The sequence below is a fragment of the Mobula birostris genome, chromosome 9, assembly GCF_030028105.1.
Source record: "Mobula birostris isolate sMobBir1 chromosome 9, sMobBir1.hap1, whole genome shotgun sequence".
Classification (NCBI taxonomy): domain Eukaryota; kingdom Metazoa; phylum Chordata; class Chondrichthyes; order Myliobatiformes; family Myliobatidae; genus Mobula; species Mobula birostris.
In genome coordinates, this window is record NC_092378.1 from 5,460,263 (window position 1) to 5,483,755 (window position 23,493).

General features: G+C 42.3%; 1 protein-coding gene across 2 annotated transcripts in view; it reads right to left on the bottom strand.

Moving 5' to 3' along the window:
- ano6 (anoctamin 6) overlaps positions 1-23,493 on the bottom strand; it is a 171,529-nt gene that overhangs the window by 56,287 nt on the left and 91,749 nt on the right. For both annotated transcript variants that reach the window (XM_072267430.1, XM_072267431.1), the window contains 5 exons: positions 13,919-14,053; positions 11,335-11,400; positions 7,673-7,951; positions 6,975-7,085; positions 3,143-3,258 (listed from right to left, as the gene is read on the bottom strand). In XM_072267430.1, coding sequence (XP_072123531.1) covers positions 3,143-3,258; positions 6,975-7,085; positions 7,673-7,951; positions 11,335-11,400; positions 13,919-14,053 — 707 coding nt within the window. The remainder of the gene's footprint in view (positions 1-3,142; positions 3,259-6,974; positions 7,086-7,672; positions 7,952-11,334; positions 11,401-13,918; positions 14,054-23,493) is intronic.

Here is a 23,493-nt window from a genome sequence, read left to right on the forward strand (position 1 = left end):
CTTATGTTAATATTTGTAGGAATTAACTGTCCTGAATCCCTGTTGAATCTTGACTACTTATTTAGAGCAACACGCACAAAATGCTGGAGGAATGCAGCAGGTCAGGCAGCATCCATGGAAATGAATAAACAGTCAACGTTTTGGGTTGAGACCCTTCATCAGGACTGAGAATGAAGGGGGGAAGATGCCAGAATAAAAAGGTGGGGGTGGGGGGAAGGAGGCCAGCTGGAAGGTGATAGGTGAAGTCAAGTGGGTGGGAAAGGTAAAGAGCTGGAGAAGTCTGACAGCAGAACAGAGTGGACCATAGGAGAAAGGGAAGGAGGAGGGGGCCCAGGGGGAAGTAATAGGCAGGTGAGAAGAGGTAAAAGGCCAGAGTGGGAAGCAGAGGAAGAGGGGAGGGGAGAGGAATTTATTTTTACTGGATTCATATTTGTAAGTTTTTACTAAAATCATAGCATTGGAGAGCATTGGATACCAGGTTAAGAATTCATTTTCAGAGGGAAAGGGAATAATACTGGGAAAATAAGGGAAAAGTACTGGAAGGAAAATTGATGATCATATCGTAAGGCTGGAGGCTACAGTTTAACAACACCATAACCACCTCGACAACTTTGCACTAAAATGGATATTTTGTTCAAATGATATTTTCTTGCAAAAATTGTGCATAACACTAGACCAGAAAGATTTTATTTCCTGAATACTTTTGGGTGTATCTTATGGATTTAGGGCTGTTGATCATGAAAATCGCCATAAAATTTCCCTATCACACAACATTTCAAAAAAAAAATGTGCCTATATTTGTTATTTCAATTCAAGTCAATTAAAATGTTGCCCACAATGTAAGCTGAAAAGTTTTGTACCTTGTCCAGGCACTCCTGGGGTGTGCTTAGGTAGGGTGGATGCTGCATGGGAGGACAGGTTTGAGAGAGGCTACAAAAGCATCACGCACTCTTCCGAGCATTGCGTTTACATGTATATTAGTTTGTGATCATGTTGATGCACGTTTCAGGCGCATAGCATATTGTGTGTACTCATTATAATAAAGTAATTGTATTTCAGAATTGGAATCAGGTTTATTATCACCGGCATGTGATGTGAAATTTGTTAACTTGGCAGCAGCGGTTCAATGTAATACATAATATAATAATAAATAAATCAATCAATTACAGTATATGTACATTGAATAGATTAAAAGTCCTGCAGAAAGCAGAAATAATATATATTGTTTTAAAAAGTGAGGTAGTGTCCAAGGGTTCAATGTCCATTTAGGGATCTGAGTACTTGTGATAGTAAAATATCTCGGCAACGTTGCACAGTGTGATCCTTCCTGGTATGTTTATGGCGAGTAAATGCTTAAATCTCAAAGTGGGAGCATGACTCCTCTTCTTAAGAAAGCCTATGAGCTCTACTTTGGGTTAAAACTGGTGACCAAGACAAATCCTGGGCTCTTCACATTATAATTTAATGTACATTTTCTGTTTTCCCATGAACGCTGTTTATATGATATGTACCTGTGATACAAAATCCTATATTTAAAATTAATGCACTTTAGTTTGTTATTTATGTGTCATTCATCTGTAGATTTTATCTGTCCCTTCGTAAGTTATCGTGTGTTCTGTGTACCTCTGTGCTACATCCTGGTTCAAAGACGTGTCTGTTTCTATATAAATTATATGCTTATATAGATTATATATATATGCATATAGTTAAATGACAATAAACTTGACTTGATGTTGTTTGCAAGTAAATTATTCATTGCACCTGTGCATACACATACTTGGCTATATATTAATAAACTTGACTCTGGCTTTGATTTTCTCCAGAATTCGTTTATAACAGGAGACTAATTATGTTTTAAGACAGTGTTTCACTCTTCTTTCCAGCCTCACCATTCCCTGGATGTTTGCTAAACCTAAGTGATTATGGGAACCCCCATCAAATCAAAAGATGTGGTTGCATTATTGGAAGAAGAAGCCAACCTCGTAGATACATTAACACCTCCACCCCACTCAGCTGAAATCAGCCACAGAAGAAGGTTGAATTCACAAGAGAATGCAAATACTGGAATCTGGACCAAAATAAAAAACAACTGCTGGAGGCTGAGGGGCAGAGAGAAATGACCGGTTTTGAGTGAAGGTCCTCCATCCGGACTGGGAGTGGAGAGGGTAGATAACTAGTATAATAAGGAGATGGGGAGGAGTGAGACAGGGACCAGCAGATGACAGGTGGATTGAGGAGGGGTGAAGGATGATACACTGATGGAACAAGGTAGGGGGAGACATAGTGGGTGAAGATGGAAACAGAGGCAGGTGATTGCTGGGAGCAGGCAAGTAAAATAAAAAAAGCAGACAGAAGCTGGTGAGGGAAAGGGAAGAGAAAGGGGAGGTGGAGATAGCTGCTGGTGGGTCAGGAACACAAACCCAAAGGCTACGAGTGCTGAAGCCTCACATGTAAAGAAGGTGATAATGGGAATCATTATGGGAAAGATGAAGGGCAGCTGGGACTAAATGGGGATGGGATTTGGAGGATGAAATGTGTGGGTAGTAGGTGGAGTGCAGCATCTACCAGCAGGGATATCCATCATTCAGGACAAGCCCTCTTCTCAGTGCTGTCATCAGGGAGGAGGTAGAGACACTGAAAGGTCCACACTGCCAGGTTTGGGAACAGCTCATCAGGTTCAGGAACTGACCTGCACACCCCAACCCTGCACCAGTAATGGAGCACTCCTTGTACCACGATTGCCTTGTTTTTGTTAGTTTTTGTACACAAGTCTTGTTTTGTAATCCTTACTTTTTCTCTCCACTGACATACATATATTCTGTGTGTTATTTGAACGTTTGTGCCTGTGATGCTGCTGTGAGCAAGTTTTTCATTCTAGCTGAACCTGACTGTACTTGTACGTATGACAATAAACTTGACTTGAATCAGTGGGGATATTGTACATCCTTGAATGCTCTTATCAGCCAGCTGGCAGTCTCCATATTTCAATGTATTTGAGTGGACTGACGAGCACCATATCTTTTTACTGACGGAGATCAGTGTTACCCAAATGCCTTCTGTAACGGTATTGAAGTGGTCGCTTGTGTCTAGAGATGTAATACTCTCAATGTATTACTTTAACACTCAGATGAAGAGGGAGTACCTGATAAGATCCAAAGGCTGCAGTTTGTAGAAGTTCTTGGGGTGAGCCCACTCCCGGTAAAGAAGGAACCTCTCATTGGGACACAGCGGGTCCAAAGATTTCTGGTTGAACTTGCACTGGAAGAAATGGGAATTCATGAATGTGAATATTAGATTAGTTGCATTTGTCACCATACTCTTATGAAATATCCTGCAGTATTTATTAACAGGACTGAAATAAATTATACAGCTAAATTGTTTATTTATACTTTACACTAGGCGATCTCAACTGACTTTTGCCATGGACTCCTCCTACTAAGTGAGGTTGGGGACGCCTGCTCTACACTCTCTTCTTGTTGCTGACATCAGGCATGAGGGACAGGAGCCTTATGTCCAGCACCACCATGATCAGGAACAGTCACTACCCTACAATCATCATGCCCCTGAACCATCAGGGATATCTTCACTCATCCCAACACTGAACCAGTTCCACAACCTACAGACAGACTTTCAAGGACTCTACAATTCATGTTCTTGGTATTATTTATTTTTATTAACCCAATTTGTCATCTTATCTACTTTAGTTATCTGCCAGTCTTTGTTTATGTATAGTTTTTTTTTGTAAATTCTATTGTATTTCTTTATTTTTCTGTAAATAGCTGCAAGAAAATGAATTGCAAGGTAGTATATGGTAACCAATAAGTACTTTGATAAAATTACTTAATAAATTTCTGTTGACTTTGTCTAGATTTTAATTGAGAATAGGGCACAGGACAGACTCTGGTACTTTTTATGGTCTGCCTGGTTCTGCTTGCTGCTCTATGACAGTGGTCCCCAACCTCTGGGCCGCGAAGCACGCATGCCGCGAAGATTGCAGTTGCCTCTGATCTGGGCCGACACTTACAGGCCGTGCGGCACCTAATTAATTAGCTTGTTTATTTCGGCTTTTTTCTTAAAGACGTGCTGGGTACGTCCCGGCTACCGCTGTACCCCTGCATGCTTCGCGGCCCGGAGGTTGGGGACCACAGCTCTATGACGTTTACTCAGCTCTGAGTTGAACGGCGCCTGTGGCCTGGCTCCAGGCGCATTGATGCCTGGCTTCGTGTCTCTTGTAAAACTTCAGTTCTGAATGTATTTGCTTTCTTTTATTGTTTGTGCCACCACAGGGGGTTTGGTGGTCTTTTTACAGGTTCTTTTGGGGTTTCTCTGTTTTGTGGCTGCCTGTAAGGAGACTAATCTCAGGTTGTATAATGTATACATACTTTAGTAATAAATATACTTTGAACTTGTAGTCTGATTTTCCTGTTAAATGTGAAAGAAAATGTTGACTCTGCTGTTTAGCTTAGAGAAGGGCCAAGGACTTTGAGATAGTACCATAGCATCAGTCAGTACCTTCAGACCGGGGAGAATTTGAGGGTTGTGCTGTTCTGGAGTTTAATACAAGATTGCTCAAGAAAGCCAACATTTTAGTATACGAGGGGTGATTGATAAGTTCGTGGCCTAAGGTAGAAGGAGATGAGTTTAACAGCTCTCGTTACGAAGTTTGAAGTTAATAACTCATCTCCTTCTACCTTAGGCCACGAACTTATCAATCACCCCTGATGAGTTATTAACTTCAAACTTTCCGCATTTTCACTCAGAGTTGAACTGCATGTGCATGTAACGAGAGCTGTATAACTCGTCCCCTTCTACCTTGGGCCACGAAGTTATCAATCAGCCCTGCTGTGGACACTTTCTGGAGGTCCAAGATCTGTATGCTCCACAACTGCTGGACTAAGTGTGTACATGTAGGAGGGAACTATGTTGAAAAATAAATGTGCTAGGTTTTCTAAAATTGACCCCTTCTACCCTAGGCCACAAACTTATCAATCACCCCTCGTATTTTATCTTCTTTGCAAGCACACTGCAATATAAGATTCTGTTCAAGTGTATGTAAGGGGGTTTCGATTTTTATGTTACTGCGGAGGCTAATTAAAATGGCGTTTTTGTTATGTTAATCTGGGGAATGCGGCTTTGTTGTGCTTTAACGCTGAGAAAGTTTGCGCTAGCAGCTTATTGTGGTTTAGAGGGTGATAAGAGGGTGCTATTAACCAATTGGGATAGTTGTTATGGTTTTGGTGTATTTGAAGATACTGTATGCGCGGGGTTTGGGGGCATAAGGCGGGAGAGCGAGACAGAGGATGGACCAGGTGCTGTGAGTCCGCTAACGGGGTCGGACCCCGAGCGGGACATTCGGCGAGGAGACGGAGACGGACTCCTGTCGAGCGTCTGGTCGACCACCGTTGTTGGTCCCAGGCGGCCGGTCGAGGTGGTCCGAGGGGGTCGCAGGGTGAAGAAGAAGGTCCTTGAGCTCCAACGGTTTTTGTGCACGAAGAGATTGAACTTTGATAAGTGTGGCGCCTTTTATTTTCCTTTTATATTTTAATCTCTTTTAATTATATAGTTCCAGTAATATCTATAAACTGTAAATCATTTAATTGCATCTGGTGTAATGTCTGTTATTTGGGCGGGGTGGGGTACCTCACACAGCATCCACACAAACGAATTACCCAGTTTGGCGGGGCCGAGGCTGTTTCCCTAGACGACAGCAAGCCGAGCGACCCTGAGGGTGGCCAGGGGGGCTGCATGTACAAACAGTACTAAACAAACAGTGTATATAAACAACTCTCTATGTCAGTACAATCAAATCATTTCTGTCCAATTTAAAAAATACCTAACAATATGAAGCTATTTATTATTATTTGAATTAATACATAAAGTCAGGCTTGGGTGGCAAGGTGGAGGTACGTCTCTACCAAAGGAGATGTAGGGTGCTCCTTCCCTCCTCTAGTCTGCAGGTCACCCTTAGGCAAGGTGTAGCACCTGCTTAACTGCCCCCCCCGGGCCCCCCACCCACCGATCAGGGTCACGTGAAGCCATGGGAGCAGGTGGTAGATGGGTGCATATCAAAGTTCTGGTTATGCGCCCACTGACGCCAGACATACAATCTCTGAAGATGAATAAACTCTTCTTGGGCTTCCAGCTGGGTACAGGTTTTGATTCTAACCGACGTTTCGATGACAAACTTTGCCACCTTCCTCAGGATTGATGCCTGGGCATATCTAGTTCAGTGGTATATATACCCCCATTATCCATCTCTCCTGATAGGTTAGTCCTCATCCAAACTGTTTTCCACTGTTCCACCTTGTTTACAATCAAATTCCAGTTCATACCTTAGAGCAAGTCCTTCGTCTTTGTCAAAATTCTTTTCGTCTAGTTTTATTTCAATGGCTTCCTTTACCAGGTGATTCCAAAATTCATTAGCACAGTGCAGTAGTTTTGTTTCATTGAAGTCAATTCTAAGGCCATTGTGAATGATACAGCAGCAGAACATTGCATTTGCAATGGCCATAGTTTTGACTTCGATTATATACAAGGTGGTCTAGTGGAAACCTGATTGGTTGAGGACTAACCAATCAGGAGGAACGGACGACGGGGGTATAAACATATACATGCCCCTAGACATGTCCAGGCATCAACCCTGTTGAAGATGGCAAAGTCTGTCATCAAAACATCAATACTTGTACCTGGCTGGAAGCCCAAGAGAGTTTATTCATCATACACACCAGGAAAGCACCAGCTCTTTTCTCAATCTCTGAAGAGTATTGATAATGGCTGGGGTCACCTGTCTTGTAAACACACTACCCATCCAGAAGAAGGCAACGGCAAAGCACTTTGGTAGAATATTTGCCAAGAACAATCATAGTCATGGAAAGACCAGGATCGCCTATGTCACACAACATGGTACATGATGGTGATGATGAAAAATCAAATGATAAGTGTCGAGATACAATTAACCATCTTAAGTTACTTACATCATGGAGTGTATACGCTGCCTTATAGGCATTTGAGTCCAGAAGTTTAGTGATACCAAACTTGTTGGGTTTTCCTTTTTTATATACACAACGATTCAAAATATAATTGACCTACAAAATGAAATGGAAAACTGATTATTTGAAAAATAATATGCAGTGTGAAAATGGTCAAAATAGCTCACTTAAAACCAAAACCAGAAATGTGGCAAATCGTTGCTTCGTGTCTGTGAGGTTCACGGTGATTTACCCCGCTGTGTGATAAATTGAGACTGAGGTTACAGACCCACTCTGGCTACTTCGAGTTCTGGGTCAATGGACTCAATCTGGTTTGCAATGCTGTTGCTTGCTTTTATTGTTTGCATGATTTGTGTTTTTTTTCTCTCTCTGTGCATTGGGTGTTGGTCATTTTTTTAACTGGGCTCTTTCAGGTTTTCTGCTTTGTGGCTGCCTGTAAGCAGACAAATCTCAAGGTTGTATAAATTATACATACTTTGATAATAAATGTACTTTAAAACCTTTGGACAATCAGACAAAAATGTAAATCATTCTTTATTTACCTTTTTTGCTCCCAATTAAAATGATTTATTTGCCAAAGGGTTGAAATAGTTTCAGGGAATGTGGGATTCAGTGATGGATGTGTAGACACTGACACATTTGTTAATGCAACAGAACCTGAGGGGTGGCATTTGATGACTTACAATTCTGCTTCGCGTTGCTGGTGTGAAGAAGGCATCGCGATTTTCAGTCTGGAAACTTTTAATACGGTCCAACTCGAATGGCGCAGTGAAATATTCATCCTCTGGTGGAATTTTGTCTTCAGACACTGAGAAAAGCTTAGTTATGTAGTTAAACGTTGAGGTCTTCTGTTTTAAGTCATTGCTTTGTAGAGGTAGTTTTATATGGAGGACTTCAGCGTAGTGACAGAGAACTTCCCAGGGTGCATGGAGCTTCAGGAAAATTGTCTTGGAATCTAAAATCTAAGGTAGCAGGTGGAAAAAAAAAACATGAAATATTGAACAAAACGTACAATTATTTCACTGTTTTGCTAACTAATTCCAAAGCACACATACATGAAGTACAATGAAATGAGTATCAATCCAGGATAGACAGACGAGCATATACACCCAGGTATATTAGGTTCATTAGGTACAGGAGTGGAACCTGCTGTGGTCTTCTGCTGCTGTAGCACATCCACTTCAAGGTTCAATGTGTTGTACGTTCAGAGATGCTCTTCTGCACATCACTGCTGTAACACGTGGTTATCTGAGTTGTTGCCTTCCTGTCAGCTTGAACCAGTCTGGCCATTCTCCTCTGATCTCTCTCATTAACAAGGCGTTCTTGCCCACAGAACTGCTGCTCACTTTTTTTTGTTTCTCGCACCATTCTCTGTAAACTCTAGAGACTGTTGTTCATGAAAATCCCAGTGGTCACCTCATGGTGACCCAATCAGTGCTCTTCTTATTTATTATTTTTGTAACTTATTGTAATTTTTAGATCTTCCACCATACAGCTGCTGCAAAACAGCACATTTCACAAGATATGTCAGTGATACTTTATACTTCATTGTCGCCAGACAATTGATACTAGAACGTACAATCATCATAGCGATATTTGATTCTGCGCTTCCCGCTAGTAAACCTAATTCCGATTCTGATAACCACACTTTTACACAGAGCTAGCAGGATCTTACTGTGTTAAACTTCTTTGCCTTGGCTGATAAAGGCAGGTATCGCAGTTCAATGTAGCAGGCAGCAAAAGATATTGAGAACGGAGAAAGTAGAAACAGGGACATAACTCTGAAGAAATGGCATTACGTGGCCTAATGAGCAAGGGATGACATTGCACTGGGTTGTAAGCTAGGTGGTGAGTTCATGAAGAAATATACAGGTGGGCTCAGGTTTGACTCATGTCAGTAATCTGATCACTTGGCAGATAGTAAAGTAACACCCTCATTGCTTCCTTGGGGTGGTTATACCAGGGGGAGATAATGGGATAAGCTCCCACTACCTATTATATTTCGATATATCATCACAGGAGTTGCCAGTCAGCATTGAATCTCAAAGTAGGACTGCCTTCAGGGCTCCAGCTCCAGATTTTCCCTCCGGTTTTACTCACTTCAAAATATATTGAAGGCGGGGGGAGAGAGAGCAGCGCGCCTGCGCGTGCGCAGCCCTCCGGTGAAAAATGATATCATATCCGTTAAATAGGGGCCATGGACAATTCTGATTTGATGGAGAATGGACGTGAAAGCACAGAGGAACATCTGGAGAAATTTCTGAAACGCCCATTCGCTGCTGTCGTTATTGTGTGGTCGGGAATCTTTCGGAGGGTAGGCCTCAAAATCCCCGGCCTTGCCTGCTGTTGGCGACCGAGGTTGAGGTCGAATCGCTCGGACAGAGATGGCGCTCAGTACTCGGTGTCGGAGAGCTGATCAGAGCTCGAAGTTTTCGGATGACTCAGAGTCGGACTGTGGTCGGGTACGGCAGGGAGAGTTTTTCTTCCTTCTCCCGTCTGCGTGAGATGTGGGACACTTGAGAGACTTTGAACTTTTTACTGTGCTCATGGACTTCTTCATCAAGTTATGGTATTGTTACACTGTTGTAACTATACGTTATAATTATGTCGTTTGGTCAGTCTTTTTCAGTCGTGGTCTGTCCTGTGTTTTGTCATATCACACCTGAGGAAATATTAGCATGCATTACTAAATGACAATAAAAGAGGACTACGTGTCTTCATAATCTAAAAATGTTTCTAATCGCATTCGCCTCAAATAGCCTCTGATAACCAAGTCCAGCTCCCGGCCTTCACGTGTGGCTGAGCTACTCAGCCTGGCAGAAACATTTCTGCTGACAGGAGAAGGGAAAAGGTGGGCTACCCTCACCTTAAAATCAGTCATTTCGGGCAGATGGGGCTCATCAGCCGTGGTTGGCAGCTCATCTAGGGGAAGGAAAACTTTGATCTCAAACCTCCACTGCCTTGCGGCAATACCCACTCATGGGGAAGGCCTCGTGAGTAAAACCTGAGGAAAAATCTGGAGCTGGGGCAGTTCTACTTTGAGATTCAACTCTAACTGGCAACTCCTGTGTTGCCACTGGTGCCAAAATATATCGATCTCTGCCCATTCTTTGGGTTCACCGGATGTGTGGAGAGGGGGAGCCTACTACACAGGCCCCAGCTTGCTCTCCATATCGTACTGCCCAGGGTGCGTATCTGGACAGCTAGGACACAACCTCCATGGTCAACTATGACTGACGGAGGCCTCACTCACTCACCCTAACTCTAACAACGTTGCAATGATTTTGAACCTCAAATGTGGCTCCAATCACTGTTATAACCAGTACTGCCACTGTACAGCATAGGTGAACTGGGTTTTATTCCCACCATAGTAGTCATAGTCATAGTCATACTTTATTGATCCCGGGGGAAATTGGTTTTCATTACAGTTGCACCATAAATAATAAGTAGTAATAGAACCATAAATAGTTAAATAGTAATATGTAAATTATGCCAGGAAATTATGAAATAATTCCAGGACCAGCCTATTGGCTTAGGGTGTCTGACCCTCCAAGGGAGGAGTTGTAAAGTTTGATGGCCACAGGCAGGGATGACTTCCTATGACGCTCTGTGCTGCATCTCGGTGGAATGAGTCTCTGGCTGAATGTACTCCTGTGCCCAACCAGTACATTATGTAGTGGATGGGAGACATTGACCAAGATGGCATGCAACTTAGACAGCATCCTCTTTTCAGATACCACCGTGAGAGAGTCCAGTTCCATCCCCACAACATCACTGGCCTTACGAATGAGTTTGTTGATTCTGTTGGTGTCTGCTGCCTGTAATGAGTTTGTACATTGCTCCTGTGACCACATAGGTTTCCTCCAGGTGCTCCAGTTTCCTCCCACAGTCCACAGATATACCGGTTGGGAGGTTAATTAGTCATTGTAAATTGTCCTGTGATGGGGCTGGCATTAAGTCTGTGTAGCTCAAGGGGCCGAAAGGGATTATTCCACGCTGTATCTCAATAATAAAAATCACTTGCCACCTATTGCTGTTCAAACCACATGAGGAACAATAACAGCATTGAAGGATAACCAGTCCTGTGAAAATATACTGCAAATAGCAATGTTTACAGCTGAAGACAGAGCAAGAATAAATTGACAAAGAAAAATGCAACAGTTTAAACTTATTTACATGTTTATTTTCACAATCTCGAGTAATTTTCACATTAACATGTGAAAACTCACATGTTAATCAATGCTTCCTGAAAACTAAAGTGTCTTCTAGAGTTAGTGAAACTTTCAGCTGAATTTATAATCAAGATCCTCTCAGCAAACACTATAACATTTGAATGAGTACTCACTGATCTTGTAGCTTCAATCTCCAGCCCGTTTTTCTTTAAGTTGTCTTGAAAGAAAGCTCTTTTCCTCTGCACATGGAACATAAAATTTGTCAGAAGCTCCCCTGATGTCACAGCCGGAATCAGTTTAAAAATATCCATGCTCCCATCTCAATGACTCAACAAGGAAGATACAGAGGATCTTTTGTCCTGGGACTTGATATTCAAATGCTTATTACACAGTCATTTTTAATATTTTGGTCCACACTCAAGTAAAATCTGCAAGAAAACTGATTCCTATTTATGTATATTTGCGCCTCACTTCAGGAAACTTCACTTTACTCGTGAGTAACACAAACTCAGTGGTTCTGCATAAGAACATTTAAGAACTCAGCCTCACCCTAACTTATGAGTAAATAGATCCAAGATGACAGGCGTGTAAAATCCCACACTGAGAGAATCTAACACAGACATCAGTGATAATTCAAGCTCGCTGTTCCCGGAGGAAATGCCTGTTTTTTTTTCTTCTTCTTCTTTCTCTTTCTCTCTCTCTCTCTCTCTCCCTCCCTCCCTCCCTCCCGCTCGGGGTTGGTGCCGGAGTCTTGGGTCTTGGGCAAAGTTTATTTGATGTCTTTCTGGATTGGACTCTGTAGTTCATGTTACAATGTGATTCTGGTTACTCCTTTTATTGCCATTTTGTGTGATTTTGATTGGGGCAGATTGGGTCTGCGGCCTGCAGGCAACAAACGATACAGCACAAAATTGAACTGAATTAAACAGAACATCCTACAAAATTCTACAAAAGGAAGTGGGTTCAGCTTAGTAGGAAAGAGCATCCATCATTAGAGATCCGCAAAGCCCAAGCTATCCCCTTTTCTCGCTGCTGCTATCAGGTAGAACAGGGGTCCTCAACCTTTTTTGCACCGCGGACCGGTTTAATATTGACAATATTCTTGTGGACCAGCCAACTGGGCGGGGGGGGGGGGTGGTGTTCAAGTAGGGTTAAACTCACTTCAACATGTCTTTTACAGTTAGGGTTGCCAACTTTCTCACTCCCAAATAGGGGACAAAAGTAGCAGTCAAATCCCGGGACACTTTACCCCAGGAAAAGAATGCCCATGAAGCCTTGCGCGGGCACCTGTGTGCGCATGCGTGATGTGCGCATGTGTGTACGTGCCGATTTTTTCCCCACAAATCGCTTTTGCCTTCATCTTCCTGACCATACTGTACATACATTATTTCTACTTTATATAGGCTGTGTATTTATCATATCATTCCTGCTTTTACTATATGTTAGTGTTATTTATTTTCGGTTTTATGTGTTATTTGGTATGATTTGTTAGGTTATTTTTTTGGGTCTGGGAACGCTCAAAAAATTTTCCCATATAAATTAATGGTAATTGCTTCTTCGCTTCACGCCATTTCGGCACGAAAGCTTTCATAGGAACGCTCTACCTTAGCGGGGGAAATACGGGACAAACCAATTTAGCCCAATATATGGGATGTCCCGGCAAATACGGGACATTTGGCAACCCTATGTTCAGTGCGTGACAGGGAATGAGGAAAGGTGCAGCTGACTCATATTGTTTCCTCACAGCCTGGTAGCACATGCTTTGCGGCCTGGTGGTTGGGGACCTCTGAGGTAGAAGGCACAAGAGCCTCAGGACCTGCACCATCAGATTCAAGAACAGTTACTACCCCTCAACCATCAGGCTCTTGAACAAAAGGGACAACTACTGTCATTTGCCCATCCATTGAGATGTTCCCACAACCAATGATCTCACTTTAAGGACTCCTTGTCTTGTTATTTCATCTCATTATTTATGGCTGTTTATTTATATTTGCACAGTTTGTTGTCTTCTGCACTCTGGTTTATCTTTCATTGATCCTGTTATAATTACTATTCTGTAGATTTGCTGAGTATTCCTGCAGGAAAACCAATCTCAGGGTTGCATATGGTGATATATATGTACTTTACTTTGAACTTTGACCTTTGATCTATTTTTTGTGGATTGGGTGTTCATTTTTTTTTGAACGAGTTCCATGTTGTTTGTTTCATGGCTGTCTGTGGGAAGACAAATCCCAGAGTTGTATACTGCATATGAACTTCGATGCTGAATGTACTTCGAATTTTTCAATACAAAATTACATTTTACCAATAGACGGCCCATTATATCCTACAGGAGACTTTTTAAATCAGATGATATTATGAGAATTCAGAAACTGCTGCTTATCCTCTTGTAAGGTTAAAGATCAGAGAGGAAAGTTCTACATTTGTTTCCACCCATGCAGGTGCAGTGCGTCTTTCAAGATTACCTCAGTATAATTTGAAATCAGGAGGTTCAAACTTGATCCATAGAACAACTATAGTGATGATGTCAACTCTACTTGTACAATAATCATGCTGATATGTTGATCACTGATTGCAGCAATTAAGTAAAAAACCAATTAAATCAGCTGACTTGGTGACCATGAATGGCTTCGCCATACAACACGGCCCATCATGATGATGACAATGGGCCGAGGGTCTGTTTCCGTACTGGATGACTCTGTGACTCAACTGTGGAGGACAATCTACTGAAGTAATAGCAGCGACAGCAGGTCATACCTTTTTGTTTAGAATTGATCGCATTCTCTTTTGATCCCCCGGTTTCTTCTGCTCCTCTTCGTAAACCAGTATGAAGTCAATTCGACGTTGACCGTCAGCGAAAAACACCGAGTCTTCATTTCCATTAAACTCAACCTGTATTGAGAAAATCACAGCAGAGTTCATTTCAAAGCGTGTGGCAGAAAGAATGAGAGCTTACAATCCAAACTCACCGCTAGCTAGATGTGCACAGTAGACAGAGTTTGACCCAAAACAAAGGCAATAGATAACTGAGAGTCAGCAGTGTTCTCTCAGGTACAAAGATATATCATGCCATGGAAATTAGTAACATTATCAAGGTCTATCTTCACTAAACAATCAAAACGTCCATTTGGTTAAGCGAAGAATAATCTAAGTTGAATAATTACATAGAAAAGGCTCTGTAGCATAAACATCTTTATTGATTTATCAAGTTATTAAAACTCCAAGAAGCGTACTGATACAATATTGCTCAGAAAGCCAACATTATAAAGAACAGCTACAGGTGATAATGTACCGTAACCTGAAATATTTCCCACTGTTTAAAATAATTTCTCTTCCATTTTCATCATTTTTGCTTTGTTATGCCTTATACATACTTATACATACACACACACACACACACACACACACACACATATATACTGCCCAAAACTTGCACAGTATTATAGTAATTTTATGTATTGCACTGTACTGCTGCTGCAAAAAAAAACAAATTTCAAGACATGTGTGAGTGATGATAGACCCGATCTGGGTCTCTGTTGCGGACTGAGAGTGGGAAGGGACCAGGGAGAGGGGAATCATGGATCGGAAAAGGGGAAGGGGGAGGGGTGAGTCTGGGAAGCACCAGAGAGATATTCTGCAATGATCAATAAATCAATAGTTTGGAGTCAAATAACCTTGCCTGGCGTCTCAGGGCTGGGTGTGTCTGCACCTGCCCCAACCCAGCACTCCATCCTTGCCATTCCCAACATCCTTTGCTCCTGCCAGATTTACAAACTCGTTCTCCGCTCTACATTGACAAATACAGCACTGTGCAAAATTCCTAGGCATCCTAGCTACATACATGCGTGCCAAAGACTTTTGCACAGTCCTGTTTGCTTCACTGAATTTTTTTCATTTTACTAGTTTCTACTTTTTGTGATGTTCTGGTACAATAGAACTATACAGCTGACTTCTGTGTAGGTGAGCCATTTACAAATGTTATGTAGTGGACGGGTTCCATGTATTTTTTGTTTTGAGGCTGCCTGCGGGGAAGATGAAGTGGTGAGTGGGCGGAATGGGCTGCCGGTGATTGTGGTGGAGGCAGACACAATAGGGTCTTTGAAGAGGCTCCTGGATGGATGCATGGAGCTTAGAAAAATAGAGGGCTACAGGTAACCCTAGGTATTTTCTAAAGTAAGTACATGTTTGGCACAGCATTGTGGGCCAAAGGGCCTGTATTGTGCTGTAGGTTTTCTATGTTTCTCTGAATCTCAGGGTTGTATACTGCATGCATACTTTGATAAATGTACTTTTAATCTTTGAATCATTCTACACCTCACACCTACACTGTGTTATTGTGTTTTCATCTGCCCTGCTACTACCTCAAAGAGTCCCTCTTGCTAAGAATCACTTTGTCAGTTTATCATTTCCTGTGAGAGGCACCATATGTAGATACTCTGCATCTAACATCACTTATGTATATACAATCAATCTATGTGTAATCTTCTGTCTATACGGCCAGACTCAAACAGTTACATGTACACTGTACTATAGGATTGCATTTATACTTGTTTTTATATACAGTACTTATTGTGTTTTTTATACTGTATCAAATCCAGAGGAACAATCATTTTGTTCTCCTTTACACTGGTATATTTAAGAATGACAATAAACAACCTTGAGGGAGAGGAAAGCCACCAACTTGACACGTCGATCCTCACTAAAGAATGCTGTTTGATGGCTAGAGAGTTAAGAGACAACATTGAGAAGTCCATTTAAAAAAAAATATCTAAGTGTTCCTGTGGCTCACGCCTGACAGGAAATAATTGTCAAGCAGCGGTAGTGGATGTGAAACTGCTCGTGCTCTCTGTAAAGCTCCGTGTCTCGGAACCACAGAGGACAGACGTTAGAACCAAAGCAAACGATGCTGCACATTGACACCGGCTGAGGAATTCTGACCTTCATTGGCCACTTTCCTATAGTGTAACCATGGCAACAATTTAGAAATGTATAAAGTCATAAGAGAGATAGAAAGTGTACGTACATTCATACAATAGTACTTAGAAAGCCAGCGTTATAAAGATTAATGGCAAATGGTAGTGCAAGCTGAAAGACTCCCCATTGTTTAAAGCATTTTCTCTTCCATTTTAACTTTGTTACATACCCTTATGAAAGAAAATATTTTCTAAGCCTTTCTAGAACAGTAGGGAAGTCTAAAACTAGAAGACGTAGGTTCAAAGTGAGACAGCAATGATTTAAGACCATAAGATATCGGAATAGAATTATGCTATTTGGCGCATTGATTCTTTGCCGCATTTTCATTATAGCTGATCCATTATCCCCCTTAGCCCTAATCTCCTACCTTCTCCTGTATCCCTTAATTTCCTGACTAATCAAGAATCAATCAACCTCTGCCTTAAATATACCCGGTGACCTGCCCTCCACAGCCACTTGTGGCAATGAATTCCACAGATTCACTCACCACTCTCTGCCAAAAGAAATTCCTCCTCATTTCTGTGCTAAAAGGACACCCCTTTATTCTGAGGCTGTGTCCCCTGGTCCTAGACTCTCCCACCATAGGAAACATCCTATCCACATCCATTCTATAAAGGCCTTTCACCATTCGATAGGTTTCAATAAGGTCACCCGTCATTCTTTTGAATTCCCATGAATACAGGCCCAGAGTTCCTCATATGATAAGCCTTTCAATCCTGGAATTATTTTCATGAACCTCCTCTGAACCCTCTCCAATGTCAGCATATCCTTTCTTAAACAAGGGGCCTAAAACTGCTCAGAATACTCCAAGTGAGGCCTCACTAGTGCTTTCTAAGGTCTCAACACTACATCAAAGTTGCTGGTGAACGCAGCAGGTCAGGCAGCATCTCTAGGAAGAGGTACAGTCGATGTTTCAGGCTGAGACCCTTCGTCACTCCTGACAAAGGGTCTCGGCCTGAGATGTCGACTGTACCTCTTCCTAGAGATGCTGCCTGACCTGCTGCGTTCACCAGCAACTTTGATGTGTGTTTCTCAACACTACATCCTTGCTTTTATATACTAGTCCTCTTGAAATGAATGCTAACATTGCACTTGCCTTCCTCACCACTGACTCAACCGCGAGATAACCTTTACAGACATCCCACCTCTCCTGGGAGTTCCGGGAGTCTTCCACATATCGACAGCGGCTCCCTGATGCCCACAAATTATATACAATATCCCGGAAATAGATTTTTTAGAGAGGGAGAGGGAAAAAAAAAGAAAGAAAGAAAATGAATGAATCCTGCTTGATCTCTCTTTGTGCTAAGTAGACCTATCAGTTTTCTGTGTGGGTGGGCTTTACAGTCGATCTCGCTCTCTTCCATATTCCATCAGTTCAGTTACCACCATCTGTAATGACGCTGAAATCATCCCAACAACTGTCGGTGATTAAGTACAAAAGCCTGGCGAAGAAGTTCCCAAGGCTGGCGGTGACAACCTGACTACGCGAGGCTGTCCTATACGGTGGGGCGTGTTGGCGTCTTAAAGGGGATTAGAGCGGGGTTTAAATTGGAGCGAAATTCCAAAATCGTCCGCTAAGACAGCTTTAAAAACGCGCTCGCAGCAAGCAAATTCTTCGGGGGTTTTTTCCTGAAACACTTACACTTACAGGTACATCGAAGCCTGCAATGGGTTGGGTTTAAGCGCAGCCATTTTCAGAAGAAAAACCGATTTTAATAAATACCCGGCCCCCACCGAGGTCTTGTCATTAGGACAGCGAACTGTTTACCTGTGCTGCGCACTTTATATGCATTTTGAATTACACTTTATTAAATAATGTGGTAATATATTGCTTTATGTGGTGTGCATGATATATGTATTGTGGCTACACCGTGGTCCGGACAGAGGTTGTTTCATTTGTGGACAATCAGCCAGATGACAATAAACTTAAACTTGAAGATACAGAACTTTTAAATCATTCATTTAAAATCCCCCATTTCCATGTAAAAAAAGTAAGTTCTGATCCCGACTATTGCAGGCAATGTGTGTGTGTGTGTGTGAGAGAGAGAGAGAGAGAGAGAGAGAGAGAGAGAGAGAGAGAGAGAGACTAGGGATGTATATGCGATAGGACATTGTCCAAATGGACGTTAAGTGGCGCACACCTGTAATAAGGATTACACCCTATGCTTTTATTTCTTTTAGGGACCACAACATATTAGGGAGGCTAAGCGCAGGGAAGGTTGCTCAAGTATTTCACAGTTCTTTTCAGCAGAAAGCCAAAGTCTGACAGAGAAGGTCACTAGAGCTGAGGCGTACTTTACATCTTTCATCGTTGAGCATAACCTGCCGTTCCAGGTGTGCAAGCACACAGGCAAGCTACTCAGGAAAATGTTTTTCCTGATTCAGAAATAGCAAAAAACTATGGCTGCTCATCAGCCAAGACAGCAGCTATTGTGAACTTGGCACATTAAGACAGAATTCAGAAGGTAGCTGTCTCACAAAATGCTTGTGAATCTGATGTCTTGCAAAATTAACAAATTCATTGACACAGACTGCTATGAGGTTGAGACTTCCAGTTAAGACCTCCCTGCAATGAGGTTGAGACCTCTCTGAAATGAGTTTTTGCAGGGTGGGATGTCTGCCTTTAAGGATTCCTGCACGAGGACTCCCAAGTCCCTTTGTATTTCAGATTTTTGAGTTTTCTGCCTGTTTAGAAAATTGGTCTTCACCTTTATTCCTTCTACCAAACTTCCCGACACTGTATTCCACCTGCTTCTTCTTTGCTCATTCTCCCAATCTCTTAAAGTCCTTCTGCAGACTCCCTATTTCCTCAACACCACCTGCTTCTCCACTTACCATCCGCAAATGTGGTCACAAAGCCATCAATTCCCTCTTCCAAATCTCTGACATATAATGTGAAAAGAAATGGTCCAAATACCAATCCCTGTGGCACACCATTAGTCACCAGTAGCCGACTAGAATAGGCCCATCTCATTCCCACACTTTTCCCCTCCCAGTCAGCCAAACTTCTACCTATGATTTTCTGTAATACCATGGGATCTTATCTTATTAACCAACCTCATGAGTGGCACCTTGTTAAAGGCATTCTGAAAATCCAAGTAAACAACATCTACTGACCCCCCATCCTTTGTCTATCCTGCAAGTTCAAAAAAATTCCAATAGATTTGTCAGGCAGGATTTCCCCTTACTGACTTTGGTCTCCAAGTCTACCAGATCCTCATCCTGTAAATTAACCTTGAGGGAATCCTACATAATGGGATTTGAGGGGCAAGTTTTACACACAAAGGGTGGAGAATATATGGAAAGAATTGCCAGAGGGAATGGTAGAAGCATGTACAATTACAACACTTAAAAGGTACTTGGACAGGTGCTGGGTTAGGAAAGGAAGGTTTAGAGTAGGGATTCCCTAATTGTTTTATGCCATGGACCAATACTAGTGAGCAAAGGGTCCATTGACCTCAGATATGTTATGTTCTGTAACTTCAAAACATTAAATTAATTTAAAAGCAAGATACGGGAGTCCGAAATGTGAGTATAACTTCATGGTTACTTTAAATGAGACATGCACATATCACATGGTAGCATGATGACCTGTGCAATTCATATATTTATATGTATAACCCACAATGAATTCTTTAAACAAACAGGAATGCTTAAAGAACCTCTAAAGATTACTCAAATATTACTGAAATATTAAATACACAACAGGTTGGGAACCCCTGGTTTAGAGTAACGTGGGCCAAATGCAGGAAGATGGATGAGTTTAGATAGGACAACTTTGTCAGCATGGATGAGCTGTGCTGCAGGACCTCATTTTGTGCTGTAAAGCTCTAAAACATTATCACTTTGCGAAATACTTGAAATGTTTTCAGATGTAAGTTTGCCACAATTGATGGAGCAGGGAATTATCCTGCTGCTGGCACAATAGCTCCAAAATATGCACTGTTGCCAGAATTTCTTCCATCTGCCTTTCCTCTTTTCTAACCTGTATACACCCATCAGCTCTTAATCCATCTCTTCCCTCCAACTTTTTACACTGTCAGTCCAGGAGAAACAACAACTGTCCATTTCTCTCCATAGATGCTGCCTGACCTGCTGAATTCCTCCAGCATCTTGTGTGTGTGTTGTTCCAGGACAAATGAATTAAGCTACTACACAGGCAACATAGTCCACAGACATGGTTCACGTTTTGTTAATTAATATTTTGTGAATACAATGGGCTTTGTCATAGTACTTCCACAAATTTAGGCTATTATTTCCTTAATTTCATAAATCAATATGTTAAAATAGCGGCTTGGGTGTGTTTGAGGGTGTCACTAACAGAAGAGGTTCTGCAGATGCTGGAAGTGCTGAGAAACACATACACAATGCTGGAGAAATTTGGTAGGTCATACCCAAAACATTGACTCTTTATTCCTTTCCATACATGCTACCTGACCTGCTGAGCTGCTCCAGCATTTGTGTGTTATTTGGAGAAAAGTCTTCTTGTTGGAATTGAGCTAGAGCAATCTAATATCAGAACTGAGATAAGTGATCTAGAATTCCAGTTGTGTAAAAAGTTGGTAAATGGCAGGAAATCTTCCTCTTAGATGGGATCATTCAAATTTTACAGGTAATGTTGGAATCAGACACATTAATAAAGAGGTGGAGAATGGCCTCATTGAAACCAATCCAATATTGAATGGCCTAGAGCAGAAGTGAAGAGGATATCTTCAATACTGGGGTAGTCTAGGACCAGGGGGCACAGACTCTGAATCGAAGGACATCCCTTTAAAACTAGGATGAGGAAGAATTTTTCTTTAGCTAGGGGTTGGTGAATCTGTAGAGTTCACTGCCACAGATAGCTGTGGAGGCCAAGTCATTGGGTATAATTAAAGTGCAGTATGATAGGTCCTTGATTAGTAGGGGAGTCAAAGGTTACAGGGAGAAAGCAGGAGAATGGGTTTGAGAGGGAAAATGGATCAATCATGATGGAACAGACTCGATGGACTGAATGGCCTAATTCTGCTCTAATGTTTTATGGTCTTATGTCATGAAACTTGCTACTTAAATGTACATTACTTCTTCAGTGCAATAAACTATATCTCAAGTGGTTACCAGCTCATGCACGGGAGATAAGTTATCTTGCTATTGTCAGTTAAGCCTGAGTGCTGATCAAGTAGTTCAGTAGACTGGCCAAGCTATTGTTAAAATGGAGAAGCTGAGGAAAGAGCTTATCACCAAGACTGTCATTAAGCAGCCAGAATCCTGATTCCATGAATCAGTTACAGATGACTAGATCTTAAATAATTCTCCGAGGTGGTTAAATCCTTTTAAGCAGGGTTTCCCATCCTGGGGTCTACAGACTCCTCAGTTCATGGTGGAGGTCCTTTAAAAAAAAGGGCTGGGAATCCATGCTTTAAAGCAGGGGCCCCCAACCTCTTTTGCACTGCGGACCGGTTTAGTATCAACAATATTCTTGCGGACCGGCTGACGAGGGAGGGGGGTGTCCAAGTTCAACAGTGCGTGACAGGGAATGAGGAAAGGTGCAGCTGACTCATATCGTTTCAAATTGCCAAATCATATTGTTTCCTCACGGCCCGCTAGCACATGCTTTGCGGCGCGGTACCAGTCCGCAGCCCGGTGGTTGGGGACCGCTGCTTTAAAGAATGTCACAAGCTTTTTTTTGATATAACCTAGCACACTTATTTTTGAGTATTGTGATCAGCTTTGGGCCCCTTATAAAGGATGTGCTGGTTTTGGGGAGAGTCCAGAGGAAGTTCATGAGAATGATCCTGGGAACAAAAGGGTTAATATATCAGGAGTGTTTGATGGCTCTGGACCTGTACTCACTGGAGTTTAGAATAATGAGGGGGCATCTCACTGAAACTTATTGAATATTGTAAGGCCTAGATAGAGTGGATGTGAAGAAGATCTTATAATGGGGGAGTATAGGATCAGAAGGTACAGCCTCAGAATACAAGGCCGTCCCTTTAGAACAGAGATGAGGAGGAATTTCTTCAGCCAGAAGGTGGTGAATCTGTGGAATTCATTGCCACAGACGGCTATGGAGGCCAAATCATTGGGTAATTTAAGGTGGTTAGTCAGGGTGTCAAGGTTTATGGGGAGAAGGCAGGAGAAGGGATTGAGAGAAAAAAATAAATCAGCCATGATGGAATGGCAGACCAGACTCGATGTCAGAATCAGTCTTATTATCACCGGCATGTGACGTGAAATTTGTTAACTTAGCAGCAGCAGTTCAGTGCAATACATAATCTACGAGGGGTGATTGATAAGTTCGTGGCCTAAGGCAGAAGGAGTCAATTTCAGAAAACCTAGCACACTTATTTTTCAACATAGTCCCCTCCTACATTTACACACTTGGTCCAGCGGTCGTGGAGCATACGGATCTTGGACCTCCAGAAAGTGTTCACAGCAGGGGTGATTGGTAAGTTTGTGGCCTAGGGTAGAAGGAGATGAGTTATTAACTTCAAACTTTCTGCATAATCACTGAAAGCGTTGAACTGCGTGTGCATGTAACGAGAACCATATAACTCATCTCCTTCTACCTTAGGCCACAAACCTATCAATTACCCCTGCTGTGGACACTTTCTGGAGGTCCAAGATCCATATGCTCCACGACCGCTGGACCGAGTGTGTAAATGTAGGAGGGGACCATGTCGAAAAATAAATGTGCTAGGTTTTCCAAAACTGACTCCTTCTGCCTTAGGCCACGAATTTATCGATCACTCCTCGTAGCAGAGAGAAAAAAATAAAATATAATAAATAAACAAGTAAATCAATTACATAGATTGAATAGATTTTTAAAAATGTGCAAAAACAGAAATACTGTATATTAAAAAAAAAGTGAGGTAGACCCAAGCTTCAATGTCCATTTAGGAATCGGATGGCAGAGGGGAAGAAGCTGTTCGAATCACTGAGTGTGTGCCTTCAGGCTTCTGTATCTCCTACCTGATGGTAACAGTGAGAAAAGTAAATGCCCTGGGTGCTGGAGGTCCTTAATAATGGACGCTGCCTTTCTGAGATGTGCTGAGTGGCCTAATTATGCTCCTATGTCTTATGTCTTTTGGTATTATGGGCTCAGTGTAAGGGTGCAGGGTGGAGATACGTCTCTACCAAAGGAGATGTATGGTGCTCCTTCCCTCCGTTAGCCTGCAGGTCACCCTTGGGTGAGGTGTAGCACCTGCTTGGGCCCCCCTTCCCCCCCCCCCTCAATCAGGGTCCCGTGAAGCCATGGGAGCAGGCGGTTGATGGTTTTACGAGCAACCGGTGCATATCACAAGTACTGGTTATGTGACCACTGACACCGGGCAGACAACTTCTGAAGAGTATTGATACTGGCTGGGGCCACCCAATTT